The sequence below is a fragment of the Lepisosteus oculatus genome, chromosome 7 (assembly GCF_040954835.1).
Source record: "Lepisosteus oculatus isolate fLepOcu1 chromosome 7, fLepOcu1.hap2, whole genome shotgun sequence".
Lineage (NCBI taxonomy): Eukaryota > Metazoa > Chordata > Actinopteri > Semionotiformes > Lepisosteidae > Lepisosteus > Lepisosteus oculatus.
Window position 1 is genome coordinate 56,470,749 of NC_090702.1, and position 19,293 is coordinate 56,490,041.

General features: G+C 48.2%; 2 protein-coding genes across 3 annotated transcripts in view; both read right to left on the reverse strand.

Moving 5' to 3' along the window:
* The window catches only part of ttll12 (tubulin tyrosine ligase-like family, member 12), a 52,447-nt gene extending 45,007 nt beyond the window's left edge, over positions 1 to 7,440 (reverse strand). Inside the window, exons 1-5 of the mRNA XM_006633101.3 lie at positions 7,232 to 7,440; positions 6,186 to 6,367; positions 3,692 to 3,890; positions 1,834 to 1,993; positions 340 to 473 (exon numbers count right to left, since the gene is read on the reverse strand). Coding sequence (XP_006633164.2) covers positions 340 to 473; positions 1,834 to 1,993; positions 3,692 to 3,890; positions 6,186 to 6,367; positions 7,232 to 7,348 — 792 coding nt within the window. The 5' untranslated portion in view covers positions 7,349 to 7,440. The remainder of the gene's footprint in view (positions 1 to 339; positions 474 to 1,833; positions 1,994 to 3,691; positions 3,891 to 6,185; positions 6,368 to 7,231) is intronic.
* A 3,387-nt stretch (positions 7,441 to 10,827) lies between these two features.
* enkur (enkurin, TRPC channel interacting protein) lies at positions 10,828 to 19,270 on the reverse strand. Of its 2 annotated transcripts, none has more exons than XM_015351970.2 (5): positions 19,087 to 19,270; positions 15,586 to 15,731; positions 14,944 to 15,194; positions 13,106 to 13,252; positions 10,828 to 11,130 (listed from the first exon to the last, which is right to left on the reverse strand). In XM_015351970.2, exons 1-5 carry the CDS (start codon positions 19,161 to 19,163, stop codon positions 10,957 to 10,959), a joined length of 795 nt encoding a protein of 264 aa, XP_015207456.2. In that variant the 5' UTR covers positions 19,164 to 19,270; the 3' UTR covers positions 10,828 to 10,956. The 2 variants fall into 2 exon arrangements, with proteins under 2 accessions (XP_015207456.2, XP_015207455.2); XM_015351969.2 differs by having other exon boundaries at positions 14,944 to 15,197.
* Between the last annotated feature and the right edge of the window lie 23 nt (positions 19,271 to 19,293).

Sequence of the window (19,293 nt, forward strand, 5' to 3'; positions counted from 1 at the left end):
AGCGGATAGGGTGAGAGTCACCCCGACAGCAGGACGGACAGGGGTCGCCTTCCCGAGCATGAGCTTGCCTTCACATTCACCAAGACCGCTGCAGGCTTCGGAGCGCCGCTGCGTTCCCATCAACAGTCAACTGATAACTTTGACAAGTGACGGATAGCCAACAACTGCTCTGCCTAGATGCCAAATAAAAAGACGATGCGAGAAGGCTGTGCTGAAATCGTTCCAAGTTCCACATTGCAGTAGCCCATCCTCTCATACCTCTCTCTACTGACGGGGACAGCAGGTGGGTAAACGAATACGGCACATCCAGGTGCGAACCCGCCCCACACTGGCCCATACCTCATAGTAGAGATCAGGAAACTCGGGTGTGGAAGAGCTGATGCTCCGCAGGTCTGCGGGCTCCCATGGCAGCAGTCGGCACTTCCTGATGACCGGGTCGGTCTCTCCGTAGGCGTAGTCGCGAGTCACTTCATCTGCGAGCGAGACCAGCGAGTTATAATTTCATTGCCTCTGAAGGCTAGGACAGATTTACGTAGACTGATCTCAGAAATAAACATGGAACGAGGAAAGGTACCAAGACGACCCAGGACAGCTGCCTGGAAGCGCTAAGAGGCAGTGTTGTGAGGAATCTGTGCATCATAATTTATTGAGAGAGATGGGCTTGTGAATCCATCCATTGTAAAGATTAACTAAGTGGTTATGGGCATTCCCTGCACACCATCATCTCTTGCCAAAAAAAACAGTCTTGACAAGAAATATTTCATGGAGCGTAGAGATTAAAATGAATTTACAGCTTTTTCCTCTTTAGTTTTAAGTGCTGTCAAATGGCTTAGAACATGTACTGCCCTTTCACACAAACCTCATCTTTCAATGGAACAAGCCCATGTGAAGTAAGTATTCGCAATACATGCTTGTCAAAGAAAAGCACTCTGAATAGTATAGAGATGTCTGCAGGCTGTGGCAGCTTAAGAATAATGGGACAGTTTGAAACAGGGCACAAATACAGTGATATTGTGTCAGACACTAGAAATAAAATGCAATTCTTATTTCAAATTTGTCAAATTTGTGCACTTCCTAAACACTTCTTCTTGACTGGAGAAGGCTCCCAGAGCTGGGATCTGTTAGTGCACAGAGTATCTGTGCTCCAGGGGGAGTCTGGTGCAGCAATCAGGGGGCTGCTTTGGCACCAGCACGTGGGCACTTCCTGAGACCCAATAACAGGGGGTCAAAGGTCACACGAGGCATCAGCTCTGGAATAACTCTACAGCCACTCTGCAATGCACCATCTAAAACAGGCGAGTTATGCCAAAGTGCTGATACAGTGACATTATTTTGTTGCATATTTCAGTGCATGTGACCGAGTGGGAGCTCCTTCGCTGGCTCAGCCACTTGGATGCTCTCTTATATTTGTGGTAACATTTGACCTGAATGAGGCTGAAAACGCTGTCATAACTCCGTCATTAACACCAAACATGATGATATAAAAGGAACGATTATCATAGTCATTTGTGCAAAGGACATTACAGGCATGGAATTACTTTCTGTTCAGCCAAAACCTTTAAGAAGGACTCCAGGCAGAGGGAAGTCCAGATGAAAATGATGGAGGACTTCGGAGAGCAGAAAATGATTTTCTGCAGATGCAAGGGTGCGATACTCCTGGTGTATTTATGCAAAATGGTATTTTGCTATATGGCTTTTATGCCTGTTGTTTTATTAGTAGTGTGTTTTATTTAGTTTATTAGTTTTATTTTATCATGTAGTGAGGGCTGCCTCAGCTCCCGCAGGGCCCTGACACTCCCCTGTCTGTGGCACTGCGACAGGGTCTGATCGTACCTCCATTGTCCAGGTCCTGCAGTGGCCACAGCACGGTGTAGGCCACCTGCTCGGGCATGTGGAAGAAGGGGGCCATGCAGCAGGTGGGCTCGTCAGAGTGCTGCACCTGGGAGCCGAACTCGTCAACGATGTACCACACGGGCACTTTCTCCTCAGCAGTCTGCAGAAGAGCCAGGAGGACACGAGCTTTTGATGTGCTTTTGGACAAAAATATTCCCACTGAGGACTACTCCACAAGTGGGCTCCTCAACAACAGCACTGACAAAATGTAATCAAGGCCATGTGATGCTGACACTTGGCTCCTGCTGCTGGGTGCTGGTTTGAGGTGAAGCACAGCAAGTAATTTCCAACCTCATCTGAGAAACAATGCAAGGGGAAAGAGGACAGAGAGAGTCCCCGCACAACACAGTAACACAAGGGGAAAGAGGACAGAGAGAGTCCCCGCACAACACAGTAACACAAGGGGAAAGAGGACAGAGAGAGTCCCCGCACAACACAGTAACACAAGGGGAAACAGCACAGAGAGAATCCCAGCAAAACACAGTAACACAAGGGGAAACAGCACAGAGAGAGCCCACACAACACAGTAACACAAGGGGAAACAGCACAGAGAGAGTCCCCGCACAACACAGTAACACAAGAGGAAACAGCACAGAGAGAGCCCACACAACACAGTAACACAAGAGGAAACAGCACAGAGAGAGCCCACACAACACAGTAACACAAGGTTAGGAAGACATTTAGCATTTACCTTTAAGTGCACAAGATAGTAACTATTTGTCTTTGCTAACCTGCCTTTTCTACCTAGTAACAGTATGACCTTTGATGCTAATGATATTACCAAAGAATGTCTAGCTCAATTTCACGCCTTCTATTTCTACACTTCCTTTTGTCTATAGAAAAGGTAAATATGCTTCTTAAGAATAAGGTGGTCAATTACAAAGAAGTGTTTGCAGAGAAAACAACTCCTAATATTGAAATTTAAAATGAGCTAATCTGCGGAATAAAACCCATTACCTTCGTCATCATCAAGCGGCTGCTCACAGATCTGTATGACTGTATCCTCTCTATGCACATGAATAAAGGACTCTGCTGAACCCCACCTAACCTGAGCGAAGAGTTTTCTTCGACACAGGACAGAGAGAGTCCCCACACAACGCAGTAACGCAAGGGGAAACAGCAAAAACAGAGCCCCCGCACAACACAGTAAGACAAGGGGAAACAACACAAAGAGAGTCCCCGCACAACACGGTAACACAAGGGGAAACAGGACAGAGAGAGTCCTCACACAACACAGTAATGCAAGGGGAAACAGCACAGAGAGATCCATCACAACACAGTAACGCAAGGGGAAACGGGACGGAGAGAGCCCACACACAACACAGCAGCGCAAAGGGAAACAAAAAACTGTGAGAAGAGACTTTCACAGGTTTATCTGCAATCTAAATTCAACACATTGACCGTTAAAGAGAAACAACAGACCAACACTGCACCGGCCCCAACCTGCCTCACTCAGCCGAAAGCATGTGAGCAGTGTAACACTGCTGGCCCAGTGAGCTGAGCCACATGGTTCCCCCTGCTGGCTGTCCCTGGTTCTGCACAAATCACTGCCCCTTCTGTCCACACAGACAGTACCAGGTAAATCAACGACTGAGCTGTTTTGCTTTTGCTGCCACATAATCAAATTGAACAGAACTCCACCCCCCCCACACACACACATTTAAAGGAGAAAGTCCTATTATTTCTCCTTAGAGAAATATTATAGAAAGTACAGAATCTATCCAAACACGTCCACTCAGGGAAAAGTGCAAGGAACTAAACCCAAGGAGATTTACCCAGGAGAAGAGGGAGAAGTTACCCCTTGAGACAGCTGGTAGGTCTGGTTGAACTTCCACATGTCCGCCAGCACCTGCTCCACCACGCCCTCGTCGGGAAACTCTCCGTGGAAGTCGATGTGCATGAGGCTGGCCATGCGCTGCAGCAGCCCCGGAACCTGCAGCAGCTGCTGCCTGGCGCCCTGCACCCGGAACGTCCAGGCGTGGTCCACCAGGAAGACGCTGAGGAGCACAGGAGAGTCACACACCGCGCACAACCGACGGGCAGGGGTCGGACACAGAGGTCGGAGGGCTCTGTCCCAGACAGAAACACACGGCTGGTGCTTCCGATGAAGAGAAGAAGGATGACCCCCCTGAACAAACTTTTTTCAAAAGCATGTCTTACTGGTTAATACAGCTGCAAAGCAGGAAATCAGCTAGCTGACTGGGCTGGCAAAGGTGTTATTAACATTATGGGGAATTTCATATCAGAAACAAAAACAAATAAAAAATAAAAAAGATTGCAACAAACACACCTGGAAGCACGTGTAAGTGGTTATTACAGAATGGGATTTTCCTGCTGTCTGACACGTAATGCTGGGACAGGTGGCCCCCTGGTGGTGTTGTGTGGAGGTGTCAAAATGTAGAGGTGACTCTACTGGCCAGAGTGCAACACACCTTCTGAAGAGTATACGGGGAAACGGGCACTGCCTCCAGTACGCATGTATATAGATATTTGGCCAACTCTTTTATCCAAAGCAATATAGATCTGCAACCATTTATACAGCTGAGGATTTTACCAGGACAATGCAGGTGAAGGACATTCCTCAGGTGTACAAAAGCAGTGGCTCACCTAGAACTTGAACCCACAACCTCTCTGTCCAGAGCCCTGACAACTGCTGTACACTGCTGGCTTAAACATGAAAATAATACGGGAATACCAGTGTTTTACCTATACCATGCACCCGATTATAAAAGGGACAGACTGGGTGAACAACACATGGAAAATAATTTGTCCTGGATGTTCGTGTAAAGGCAAAGCATATGTGCAGAAACACAATATTCTGAAAAGAGAAATCTTATAGTAATACTGCACCACTGTTACACGGCCAAGAACTGCATTTGTATTGTTTTCACAGGAACCAGAAATCACGGTAACAAAGAATAAAACAAAGCTAGCAGAGAGAAGTCAGATTCCCTACATGGACCTCTCAACCTGTCTGCCATCTGCTGCACTCCTGTCACTCCAGTTCTCCCTGGTGTTTCATGATCTTATTACCTACTAACCCTGAAACTGTGGTTCCTGTCTTTCCTGAGATCTTCATTCAGGCTTGACTTTCGACCTACATGTGCAACATACTGTCACAACATCCTTCTTTCCCCTCAGAAATACCACCAGACTACATCCTATGTTATTGCTAACTGCTGCTGAAAAGCTGAACAACACATTTGTCTTCTGAATTGACTACTGTAACGCTCTACTTGCAGGGGTTTCTAAATCCACATTGAACAAACCCCAGTATGTCCAGTACGGCAGCCAGAATCCTGACCAGGTCTAGTGCAAGTGATCACATTACTCCTATCCTGGAGTCCTTGCACTGGCTTCCTGTCAAATTCCATGTGGACTTTAAAATCCTCATGCTCACCTATAAGGCTCTGCATGGCTTGGCACCTTGTCTGAGCTACTATCGGCCTACTCCCTACCTTGCAACGTCCTTCCCACACACACGTATAAACCCAAGTAGTACTGAGCTTTGATTTGTTTGACATTCGGTAAAGAAGGCCCAGTCGCACTCAGTGGGGTTGTTATTCACTCTTCGATCAAGTCATGGACAAGTCAAGGGTGCTTTAACCCTTCTGAGGCACACCAACAGTTTTGAGCTACCGTCGCGACCTCAGACAGATGATATCTGGCATCAGTTAAGAGCTCCTCCTTGGAGAACCTACTCCTTGGAGTAGCAGGAGACCCTAGTGTTCCTTTGCTGTCACCATTCACTGGCACAAATTACACTGCGCCAAAGAGTCAGAACAGCAGCTCTCTGCCAGCAACGTGATTAACACACTCCGCTGACCCTGAGGGACGTACCCGCCACCCCGCCACCCCTCCGGCCCTGTGAGATATACCTGCCACCCCACTGAGCCTGTGAGATGTACCTGCCACCCCACTGAGCCTGTGAGATGTACCTGCCACCCCACTGAGCCTGTGAGATGTACCTGCGACCTCGTTGAGCCTGTGAGATGTACCTGCGACCTCGTTGAGCCTGTGAGATGTACCTGCGACCTCGTTGAGCCTGTGAGATGTACCTGTGACCCCGCTGAGACTGTGAGATGTACCTGTGACCCCGCTGAGCCTGTGAGATGTACCTGTGACCCCGCTGAGCCTGTAGAATGTACCTGCGACCCCGCTGACCCAGTGAGATGTACCTGCGACCCCGCTGACCCAGTGAGATGTACCTGCGACCCCGCTGACCCAGTGAGATGTACCTGCGACCCCGCTGACCCAGTGAGATGTACCTGCGGCTGCTGTTTGACCCTCACCTGTTGGGGTCAGCGGCCTGCAAGCCACTCTCACTCGTCACAATGACTTTAGACACCAGCTGCACTCCTGGATTAGGCTTCTTCTTTCCCTCCTCCCGAGCCTCTTCATCCTCCTCCTCGTCCTCGTCACCTTCCACCTGCTCCACCTGCATGATCCCAAACACCTGCCCAGCATCAAACACCTGTGCGGGTAAGAGCAAAGCCTGCTTTAGGACACCAGCTGACCTGTCCAGCGACACAAAAATCAAGCCACACATCTCCTGGGGCCTGTGTGGACTACAGAAGCAACAACTCTGAACCTAACCCTAACCCTGACAGGTTCCATTTCTTTGTCTATTACTAGCAACAAAATTGAATACAATTTCCAAAGTGATATATTAAGGTAAAATCATTACCATCTAATCTTCAAGATCTTGCATTAATAGATCCAATCACAAGACGTTAACTGGACTGCACAATGACATCAGCTGCACAGTGTGAGGTGTAACTGAGAGCCTGTGACCGTGCACTGGGGAATTTGAACAGCGATTTTAAAAATACAGTGTGTACTGTGGGCCTCATAAGAGCACTACACTGGTCGAAAAGTAGACCAATCAGCCTGTCCAGCTCATCTGAGGTCTCGGTAGTTAACGACCAGCATCTCATCCGGACCTTTCATGAAAGGAGAACTTCAGCAATCTGGCTGAGCAGCCTCTTTCAGACTCCCACCAGCACTTTCCCTCTTCCCAGCTCAGCTAACACGCTGAGTGTCATCCACCGAAGGGGCACGTTCACCTGTACAGGAAATCTGCGACCAGTGCCGTTTAAACTCCTGCGCTGACCGACGGTTTTCAGGCAAGGTAATGCGACAGCACTCTTGAATGTTACTTTGCAAGAGTTTTGGAAAATGGCCTGCGTGTCACTCAAGCCTAACGTCTTGTCCGGTAGAGCGCAGCACTGTATTGGTCGGGTTGAGACTCTAAAAACATATTTATGACCGTGAGTGTCCGTGCTAGCAGAGAGGGAGCAAGATGTCGCTGGCAGGCATGTCCCAAATCCACACGCACCTCGTTGGTAAGTTTGTAATGCAGGCTCCTCCAGTACACCGGCGGTATTCGCGAAGCTTTGAGCGCAGCGCCGTGCAGGCTCAGGAAGAGCTCGTACGCGTCCCCTTCCTCACTCATCCCTGCTGAAGTGCCTGTCTGCCCGCCTGAACAACAACCTCCACCTCTCTCACACGCGTCTCCCTGTCCGGCGGAGAGCACCGCGCAGCAGCCTGGGAAAGGTCCTTAAAGGGAAGGCGCAGTTAAAGGAAACGGTTTAGCCGATTAAAACAAACAGCGCTCCTTTGCTTTTGCATGTCCTTATATACCGGTTTTTTGCTATATTCCGACCAGCATGAAAGAACACGTTAAATTTTCAATCCTGCTAAATCATTTTCAGACTTTTGTTTTTCCTGCTTACCTAGCGCAATTTCTCAGAAAAAAAAATGAAAGGGAATCTTAATGCTCTGTTGTGACAGGCTGTCGAAGCCCCTGTCCTCACGCCAGAGGTCAAGTTCAGGGAGGATTCCTCCTCAACCGCAGCAGCCAGCAGTTACTGCAGAGATGATGATCCACAGACTATTAAAAAAGTATTCACGCGCGCTGTTCTGCATGGTAACAAAATTATTTCTAAGTTGTTGTAGCAACCCACTCCTCCTGGACCTGGACTGTCGGCATGGCCTCTCCCTTCCTGCCCTTTCCCTCTAGAAACCTGGGGAGAGATTCCTGCTCTGTCCCGTTCCCCTGCTCCGAGTCCGGAGGTGCCTGCGGAGAGGCCCCCTATGTGTAAGGACCCCCCCAGAGCTCAATAGTCCCAGAGCCTGCTGATAAACGCAGGGCCTCCCTCGAAACTGCATGCCAGCAGCCCACTGCCTGCTCCTCTCCTCCCCAGACCAGACCTCAGCTCCTCTCTCCCCAGACCAGACCTCAGCTCCTCAACTCCCCAGACCAGACCTCAGCTCCTCTCCTCCCCAGACCAAACCTCAGCTCCTCTCTCCCCAGACCAGACCTCACCTCCTCTCTCCCCAGACCAGACCTCAGCTCCTCTCCTCCCCAGACCAGACCTCAGCTCCTCTCTCCCCAGACCAGACCTCACCTCCTCTCTCCCCAGACCAGACCTCAGCTCCTCACCTCCCCAGACCAGACCTCAGCTCCTCACCTCCCCAGACCAGACCTCAGCTCCTCTCTCCCCAGACCAGACCTCAGCTCCTCTCTCCCCAGACCAGACCTCACCTCCTCTCTCCCCAGACCAGACCTCAGCTCCTCTCTCCCCAGACCAGACCTCAGCTCCTCACCTCCCCAGACCAGACCTCAGCTCCTCTCTCCCCAGACCAGACCTCAGCTCCTCTCTCCCCAGACCAGACCTCACCTCCTCTCTCCCCAGACCAGACCTCAGCTCCTCTCCTCCCCAGACCAGACCTCACCTCCTCTCTCCCCAGACCAGACCTCAGCTCCTCTCCTCCCCAGACCAGACCTCAGCTCCTCTCCTCCCCAGACCAGACCTCAGCTCCTCTTCTCCCCAGACCAGACCAGACCAGACCCCTGCTCTCCACTCTGAAAAGACTGTCCAACTCCAGGATCTATGATCCCATCTGTGATCTTTCTTATGTTTTTACACATTATTTAAAAGTTCTGTGGACAGTGACCATCTTTTTTTGTAGCGGGTGCACTGACACCATATTGAACCGACGTGATGCGGCTAAGTTCGTTGTCCCCATGAATGTTTGGCATCTACAGGGAGGCTAACAGGGGTCTGCTGTGAAAGTCACGGGCTAGCAGTGTGTTAGAAGCCATGCAGGCTGTGCATCTGTGACTCACGCTCTGCACCTGGTTTCAGGTGGGGTTTTGCCGTATTCTCTGCCATTGCTCTCATTGGGACTGTGCCTGAAAGCACGGATGATTCTAGTTTATCCCACAAATCCCCGGTGGGACTCGGGTTCAACAAGCAGGGCCTCCGCAACACAAGGGTCATGTTCTCATCTCACTAGAGAGCTGCTGTTACACGAGCAGCAGGAGGACATGATTTTCTCTCTTGGTTTGGCTTGGCGTCTCAACGGGTGGCAGTGTGGTCGTGTGTCCTAACCACAGTAGACGGCTGCACATCACACTCTTCAAACATCTGCAAGATGACTCCGATTTATTAAATGACAATTAAACAGAACAGATGTTGGAAATCGTTAAATACCTCTTTGGAAGACCTACACCTTTTTAGAATGCAGTTGGGAAGGATGTGTAGCAAGGATCAGCACACTGTTTGGAATAAAGAGGCAAATAAGTGGTGCCCTCCTTTTCAAAAACATAGGGGCACAGTGAAACATGTACTGCGTTTTAATAACAGACTTTTTATTACATTTTGAACACAGAATAAAAGAAACAATTCTGATGTTGTATTTCTAGTAGAACACATTTTGAGCACTTGTTACAATGAATGGTTTAGAGGGTCTTGGAGATGTTATGGAACAGAGTACAATTCTGTGGGTTGTGAGGGTTTTTGACGGCTGTAACACGTCGCACTTCCAGAACTCTTCGATGGAAATTTCTGGCGAGAGGTAGTTTGTTGTTTGTCTTAGTAAAAGCATCCTTGGGTTTTGTGTAATACAAGGTTTTGTAACACATAAATCACAGTGCTATTCAACTGATGCAAAATTGCAAAGTTGAGATTAATTGCTTTTTTTAAAATTATCACGACTTAATTTAATATCTTGAAGTTAGAAGTTAAGCAAATTTGTTTAATAAAGTTTTTTGAGTTCATCCACAGATTTTTATGAATTCCCTTTGAGAAAAGATAAATACAGTAGTGTGAATAGTTTGTAGAAACATGCAACATAATGAACCAACAGAAACCTTTTCTGCGCTGCGTAATGTCCAGGAGATAAGATAAGATAAGGCTCCAGGAATCCAGGACACAGCTGTGCTGTTGCAGCCGATCCCCCAGTGTCTTCCAGGACACGTCCAGAGGAGATTCTCAGAGCGGAAAAGGAGCTGGATCACCTCGATTTACTTGCCTTACTGACAAATCCTGACACTCCGCTATTTACACTGGATTATCAATAGGAGGAATGCCAGCTTACATCTGATTTAGAGGGTATAAACCAGGCTCTGATGTACACTTTCCTGCTGCAGTTAACAATAAATTGAAAACAATAGGAACAGACAAAAACTTTTCTGCTATTACAGAGAAACACATTATATTATTTAAGTTTGGACTCACCATCAGCTGAAAATGCCGGGAGAAGACCTAAGTGCTGGCATTCCACTGGGCATGACGTCTGCTCAGCTAGTTAGAAGTGAAGTAAAGCTCGAATCAAATATGCTCATTTATTTGACAGGTCCTGTTGTTCTTGCAGGTGGGAGAGGGCTGCAAGCTCAGAGCACTCAGCGGGTCACAGTGAGTGGACGGTGACCTGTGACCCCGAGTTCTGCTGGCTCTGCATCACTTCGGCCAGCTAAAGGCAGAGCCCAGTCTCCACCTGCCCGCGTGGGGACTGAGCACACAGCTTGTGATCCCCGTGACCACACTTCCATTGAAATTCGCTCACGTTGCATTTAATGATATAATATAAAGCCAGTGTGTATATTGGATGAGTAAAAACGGCAAATAAAACAAAAGAAGGTAGCTGTATTTTTCAGAATAAAATTTTATAACCCATGTTTAGCTGGAACTCAAGTACAACACTTGTCACCTAAAGCACTCGCTTCTATTTGAATCGTTCCCAGCTCTCCCCAGTCCGGCGCCACGTGCGGCGAGTTCACTGATTCGCGATGTAAATCGTCTTGTGCTTCTCGACCAGCTCGATGTTCCCCTCCAGCTGCTTCATCTGCAGCTCCAGCCTCTCCTTGCGGTTCTTCTTCGGGGTGGTGTCGGTGACCACGGACAGGCCCTGGTACTGGCGGTGCAGCACCTCCCAGTTCTGCTTCAGACCCTGGAGACCGTGGAGAACACGAGTGTGACTGACCGGCGGCCCCTGACGCCTCACCAGAGATCAGAAGTTACAATCATCTGACTTTTCATGTGACAGAATCCAGTGCCTAGCTGTGTGACACACTGTTCAAATCCGTTTAATATTCAGGAACAAGTACAGGTTTATTCCCTGCTGAAAAGAAACAACGTTTCGGCTGTGGAGTCTTCTTTGGGTGTGTGAAGAACTCCCAAAGAAGGCTCCACAGCTGAAAAATTGTGTTCCTTTTCAGCAGGGAATAAACCTGTACTTGTTCCTAAATATTAAATGGATTTGAACAGTGTGTCACACACCTTCTTGAACTATTTAAATATTTATGTGATCTTTCTTACACAGAACAACTTTTAGGGTTGTGGTGTCTTTTTAAGATCAATCTTCATACTCACGGTCCCTGTGAGCTGTGGGCATGAACATTACTCTGGTCTCTCACGGCGATTAGAAAACAGAACTGGCCAAACAAATGTCTAATTCCTAATTCTAGTTTCCAAGTGTGTAAGTCAAAGCGAGTTCAGTCTCGCTGAGGAGACCCCACAAGGGTAAAACAAATTAGATAATAAAACAAGTTAGAAATTCACATGCATCTTTCATATTCGCATTAATTAATATTGGCTCATTTCTTATTGGAACCAGAGACATTTTGTTTTTAATGAAGTACAGTTTAACCATGTACTACACATGCATTACGGACAAATGGTCAATAAGGCATACTGAGGACTGGAATGTATAAAAGCCCTTAGGAAACATACTGTTGGAACACAGAATGAGAAGTAGGTTAAATCCCACTTGATCACTACAAACGACAAGAAATTGCAAGAAAAAACTAAAAAATATTACTGAATAAAGTTAAGATTCAAATATACAACCTGTGTTGTAAATATATTCAAGTGTTTGCATATCGTAAAAGAACCGGTGACACAAGAAATGTTATCCATTACAACATCAAGCCGAAACAAATATTAACAATATGAAGGCATCACTGATTATTTCAATTTGCATAGCAGCTCTCATCCCAAAAAAATCCACAGCACAGCACCCACAGAAGGGGCCCACTGAGTTTCCCACTAACGTGCAGCCCCTCCTGGGAGACACACAGGGGCCATTCTGCACCAGCAGCCCCACCTGGGAGACACACAGGGGCCCTTCTGCACCAGCAGCCCCACCTGGGAGACACACAGGGGCCTCACTGCACCAGCAGCCCCACCTGGGAGACACACAGGGGCCATTCTGCACCAGCAGCCCCTCCTGGGAGACACACAGGGACCATTCTGCACCAGCAGCCCCACCTGGGAGACACACAGGGGCCATTCTGCACCAGCAGCCCCACCTGGGAGACACACAGGGGCCATTCTGCACCAGCAGCCCCTCCTGGGAGACACACAGGGGCCATTCTGCACCAGCAGCCCCACCTGGGAGACACACAGGGACCATTCTGCACCAGCAGCCCCACCTGGGAGACACACAGGGGCCCTTCTGCACCAGCAGCCCCACCTGGGAGACACACAGGGGCCATTCTGCACCAGCAGCCCCACCTGGGAGACACACAGGGGCCATTCTGCACCAGCAGCCCCTCCTGGGAGACACACAGGGGCCATTCTGCACCAGCAGCCCCACCTGGGAGACACACAGGGACCATTCTGCACCAGCAGCCCCACCTGGGAGACACACAGAGGCCTCACTGCACCAGCAGCCCCTCCTGGGAGACACACAGGGGCCATTCTGCACCAGCAGCCCCACCTGGGAGACACACAGGGACCATTCTGCACCAGCAGCCCCACCTGGGAGACACACAGAGGCCTCACTACACCAGCAGCCCCTCCTGGGAGACACACAGAGGCCATGCTGCACCAGCAGCCCCACCTTAATAGCACCACTTACTTCCCACAGATTATACTTCTGTGGTTGTATGGATCCCAACAAGCTGCTAGAACCAGTGTTTTACCTGAAGAACAGTTTCCCTTTCCTCCTCGGACAGCTGCTTCATTGCTCCCTGCCTCAGGCGTTCCTTCACATACTCATCGTACTCCTCCTGGGCCCTCCTCACCTCCTCCTTCCTCTGCAGCAGGTATTCGGGGGTGTGGCCATAGTCCTGCAGCAGGAGGGAGCCAAGTCAGTCAGCTGCACCACTCAGGAAAGCCCGAGTGGCCATGAACTTTGAGGCACCAACAAGAACCTCCGCAGAGCTGGAACACACAGCACATCTGCAGAAAGGGTTTCCCACACACTAAAGCAATGAAGACTCAACGCACTTATCGTTTACGTAACCTAACATGCTGGTGTTCTGCTCGTATAAATCCAGCCAATGTCTGATTTTACTGTTTACTGCGCGTGTCTGTAAATCTGAAAAACCATCTAAACTTTAATGAAAAGGGTAAAAGTTCTGTTTTTGCATTTTATTGAAGTTTGATGATGTTTGCAGATTAACGAGACTTGCTTCATACTTTTCGTATGTTGTGTTCATTCAAAAAACGAAAAAAATACAGCAAATGATCATTAAAAACACAAATGTGCCGGGCTGATGATCTTGACAGCAGGACCTCAAGGGGCTTTAAGACTGTAGTCCACATTCCCAGGGCTTGCACTGGCCCTTGCAGTCAAACCCAGGCTCTGCTGACAGCTCAGGGCCAAGTTCTGCAGCACCTGCTGACCAGGCCAGCTGAGCCAAATGAGTAGGGCAAAGACAGGAGGTATTCTGGGATCTCACCCGAGCTTCCCTTTCCCTTATTGCTCATGTTGTGCGACTTAAAATAAGAACTCCAGCACTTCTGAGAAATAAAATTCAACTAACAGATAAGACCGTCACTGGTCATGTCACAGTGCACAAATAAAATTCGGTCCGACATCCTCACAGTTCTTATTACATCTCTATATGTGCTTTCAGCACCACCTACTGGACAGTTGCCTCAGTGCTCAAAAGTGAAGACAAGTCTACAGGAAACCTGAGGAAGGCTTCAAATGAGAGGAGCTACATCTTGCTTGTATACTGATACAAAGATCTCATCCAGCATCTTTTCAACCATCTCTTTGTGGACAGAAGCCAGGGTATCATCACTATGTTGTGGGAGATTCTTCATCAGAGGAGCAGGACGGTCTTGTGCAGATTCAGTTTTATTGAGCTCAATAAGTACACAACGTGCGCTGGGTCTGCCCCACAGAACAGACAGACTGCAAGGGTTTCCCAGCTCTTATATACACTCAGAAAGAAGTTTGTTTCACGATCTGAGTGCTTGTCCTGTTCTTTGATATGTAATTCCTTCTTGTCCTGCTCTGTCTTGCTCTAGGTTCTGTCCTTTGATATGCAGCAGACATTAGTCTGCTTTGTCCTGTTTGTGGGTGTTGTTCCTTTTGTTATTATGTAGTGTTAAATCACTGGGACTGCTAAAGCAAGTCAGCTATGTGGCATCTTAGCGTGACTTTTGTTTGAGGCTAAATTAACAGACCCCATCAACACCTCTCACAATGTGCTGAAGTGGTGACATTGTGATGCTGGATAAGTGAGATATATACATGTCCCACTTCAACTACATCAGGTTAAACTGGGGATGAAAAAAATATTTTGAATTGAAGTGACCATCACAACTCTTTGTGAAATTATTTTTAAACAAATTTTTCAGCAAGGTTACTGAGAACAAATTCATATTGGCAACAATGCCCTGTACAGCAGGACATTTACTGGAGCAGTCTGAGTGAAGCATCTGCTCAAGGCCCCACCCAGGGTCTGGTCTCTCAGAGGCCTGCTTCATCCGGCACAGACGTCCTGGACATTTCCTCAGGACATACCTTTTTCTTCACAAACTTTGGCACCAGGCCTGAAGTTTCCAAAGGTTGCTTATCTCCTCTTCTGGTGTCAACATAGGTGGGCTGGGGCTTCTTTGGCACTGCCATAATGTTTTCAATGGCATTGGCAGTGATGAAGTTTTTCTTGGTCTGAATGCCCATAACCGGGTGGTCAGTCTTGGCAGGTACTCTGGGTTTTTTCCTTTCATCATCCTTGTGAGTGAATGGTTTCTCTGCAAAATCAAGAACATCACCTTCTTGTTCCCACAAGAAAGTTTCAGAAAGTTCTCAGTAACAGTATTCATACATTTTGCATTTAGCACACAAATCACATTAGCATAGCAATGCAAACAAATTGGTTTTGATGACATGGAGACAACGAAGTCTGGATGTGATTTGGAGTAAAGGTTAACTAAAATATATCTGCAGCCAGTGCTTTCCATAAAGAGGTCAACAGATACTGATGTACTGAATCTACTCCGTGCACCACTCCGGCAAGCGCAGTACTGTTGTGAAGCTGGGCAGACTGGACATTTCCAGAAATAAGCATGTGGTGGTGTCCATGCTTACTTATCTAATGCAGCAGAACAGCCACACTGCTCTGCTTTCAGTCCCTTCACTCTCTCTACACAAGTAAGGGCTTACTGTCGGGAAGTCTGGGCTCCTTTGAGTGTTTCAGCAGGTAGTTCTCTGGCGATGGGACTTCTACTTTTGCTGGACCCATGGTTCTGTTGGCTGCTTTGTCCTTCTGAGCATCCTTCTTCACTCGCTCTCTGAATTTTGATGTGTATCTGTGAAAAAAAAAGACGACACCCATCCCAAATAAATGATACATAACAAAAGCATTCATCCCATTTATCTTGACACGCACAGTACTGTGGAGTGATATGCAATTAAATAGTTCAATAACTAAATGAATATTTATTTCAAACCAATGTATTTAAATGCACCAGTGTTACCTGACCTCAGGTACCAGTAGTGTAAAACATTATGAAATAATTCCCATGATATTTCACCCAAGGTGTTGAATTTAAGGAGGTTACAAAGAACAGATGAACACACTGAAATCTATATCCCAGCTAACTGAATAGGATCACATTTGTTTTTTTATTATTATTATTAAAAGCATTTAATACTGACAATGTTTTGTGGCATCCCTGGGCCAGATGATTAAAAAAATCACAACACAGGAATGTTAGGCTGATATTTTAGGAGGCACTTCATTACCCAAAGAGCTGTAGGAGTAGGAGAGAAGCTACCCAGCCGTGTTGTTGAAGCCAGTACCCAGTTTGCATGAAGTGGTCAGAGTTTTTAATGTCTGTTTCCCTCTCTAACCAAAATCTTCAAGCACAAAAAGTGGGTCAGGTGCAAATCAGTAAGGATTAAAGGACACGCTGCTCCACACAGTTCAAGGGACAGCGTGTCGAGGTGTGTGCTGGTGCTGAGCCTGTAACGGGAGCCGGTTCAGACTCCCTTGTAGTGCGTGTGCAGACGCTATGCAGATGGTAAAATCCGGGAGAGACTGGAGAAGGGCAACTGGGAAACACGGCAGGACCAGGATGGGATGACTGACGGGGGCGTGGCGGCAGTGTTCCGGTGCTCGGGGGCCGTGGCGCAGGCGAGCAAGTCCTGCTCCTGTGTCCCTCTCACTGTCCTTGTACAGTCCTGCTCCTGTGTCCCTCTCACTGTCCTTGTACAGTCCCGCTCCTGTGAGTCCCTCTCACTGTCCTTGTACAGTCCTGCTCCTGTGAGTCCCTCTCACTGTCCTTTTACAGTCCTGCTCCTGTGAGTCCCTCTCACTCTCCTTGTACTGTCCTGCTCCTGTGTCCCTCTCACTGTCCTTGTACAGTCCCGCTCCTGAGAGTCCCTCTCACTGTCCTTGTACAGTCCCGCTCCTGTGTGTCCCTCTCACTGTCCTTGTACAGTCCTGCTCCTGTGAGTCCCTCTCACTGTCCTTGTACAGTCCTGCTCCTGTGAGTCCCTCTCACTGTCCTTGTACAGTCCTGCTCCTGTGTCCCTCTCACTGTCCTTGTGTGGTCCCTCCTGGCCAGGGCTCAGAAACTCGTTATGAGGGGTGGGAGTGTCCTTGTGATGGCAGAACTAACAGCTCAGGACTCATTAACAAGCTGCCTGCATGAAGATGGCCGGGTGTCTCTGATTTATTCTCTTCCCACCCCCCTCTGCCCCAGGTCCAGTCTACACTGGCTCTGTCCGCTACAGCTCAGTCCAGTCCAGTCCGGTCCACTACAGCTCAGTCCAGTCCAGTCCGGCCCACTACAGCTCAGTCCAGTTCCTTGGTGTGGTGCTGACCTGTTGTCCACCCCTTTACCATGTCACGACTCTTCCCACAATGCTGCGATGTCAACACTCCTCCGTACACTCTGAATCTGTATTATTCAGAGTTTTTATTATGCAGCTGGGTTATTATTCCCAGCACACACTTTTCCAGCCTCCTGCGGTTCCTGGGTCATTCTTCCAGGAGCCCATGCTTTCACACCCATTCATAAGCACAGGGAGTGTGTGCTGGTCAAAATGAACATTACTTGTGAGCCACAAATGTAGTCCTCCTTCAAGCTACCAATCACCCGACCTATCCACCAATCAACTAATCAGTCAACCCAATCGGTGAATCAATGAAGCAGCTCTGGCAGATTATCCCATAGAAAGACTGTAATGAGGGCCACGGCCACTAGAGGTCGCCAGAAGGCCTATATATCCACATAACTTGTGTAATATAGTGACTGTTGAACACTCACCTGTTTCATGAATTGGCTAATAATAATAATAATAATAAGAAGAAAATATTATTATTGGTTTAGAATGTGGTTAATTAGTGTTTTGTTTGATATAAAAGGGTGTTACTGATAGTGATGGTCAGCTTAGGGTTTCCTGGAGTACTACAATCAGATATTGAGAATTTGTGTTCCAGCAAAAGTTGGGTTCCAGTTGTTTAGAAGGAGCGATTACAAAGAAATTAACATCTTGTACATTCTTTTTTTTTGTATTGTGTTTAAAACGTTAAAAATTAAGCTACCAAACGCAGGGATCTGTTATACAGTCTATCAATCAGTCCACCTATCCTATAATTAATGAGGTGTGTTAAATGAGAACAACCTCTTCATCTGCAACGCCAACCTGCCCAAGAATCTCTTCTGCAAAACAACTCAAAGCAGCAAAGTGAAAACACTGCGAGGAACAGCGATACGCCTATATCTGAACCAGAAAGGGGGTGGCAACCAGCACAACTGCCTCGCCAGCTCCTCGACTGAGCGCACCCCCAGAAACCCCATTTCACTCCTCCTGCAGCTGAGCCAGGAGGGATCTGCTGCAGCTGAAACACTTGATGAGGTTCCTAAGGAGACGAAGAAGTGACATTTCGAGGAAATTCCCTTTCGGATTCTTTCAATCCAGCAGCCTCGGCTGAAGAGAAGGCCAGTTTCACAAGTGTTGATTCTGAACTCAAGAGAACCACAGTAATCGCACAGAGACCCAGCCACGTCATGACTTTTCCACTTTTCTTTCACATGAATTATCTCTCTACTTCATCTTTGCTTCCAACGTGTGGTGTAGGTCATGTACACAACTTATTAGTCTCTACTCCAAGCCGGCATGACTGAGAGTTTAAAGAGCGAAACTGTGAAAACAGAGCAAGAAAACCCACTATTTCTGCCAGGAACTGTAAACAGGGAGCTGTAAGGAAACACTGGGGGCAGAGACACCTGAAGAGACATATCTGGTACTGTGGAAGAGACAAGTCTGGATCCGAATTAGTTTTAGAAGCTCTACAAGGGAAAGTTATCTGAACAAACTGCTGTGCTGTTGCTCTGGATCAGGAGTGTCAGTACACTTCCTGCTGAGGCCTGGGGGACTTCAGTAACTTTTTATGAACGCACCTGTCTGATCATGAGGTGCTGCACCCTGAGGTATGGTCTTGACGGAGAGGTACTGTACTCGCACACAGGTGGCCGAGGCTCTGCGAGCGACCTGCAGATATCTACACACGCAAGTGCCAAGATCAATCCAGAGGGGCGGGCGTGTGCCCAGGACACGACCGATGGCGGAGTTATTCCTGGAAGCTGCCGCGGGTCCTTCACTGATTTACAGCTCAGGACAGCTCCTGTCCGGCCTCGCCTGGCTCAAACTTACCTCGGCGGCTTCTGGATGTCAACCTCCTCCCGTGGAAGAAGGTTATAAATGCTTTCCGCAGGATATGCATCAGACATGCTTTAAAAAAATATTAAATCGGCAAAGCCCTACACACACGCAAAGCAAACGCGCGACGCCGCTCAGCATCCAGGAATCAGCAGCGTGTCCCGCTCGCGCAGCTGCAGCCCGTTTGTTTTAGCGACCGCT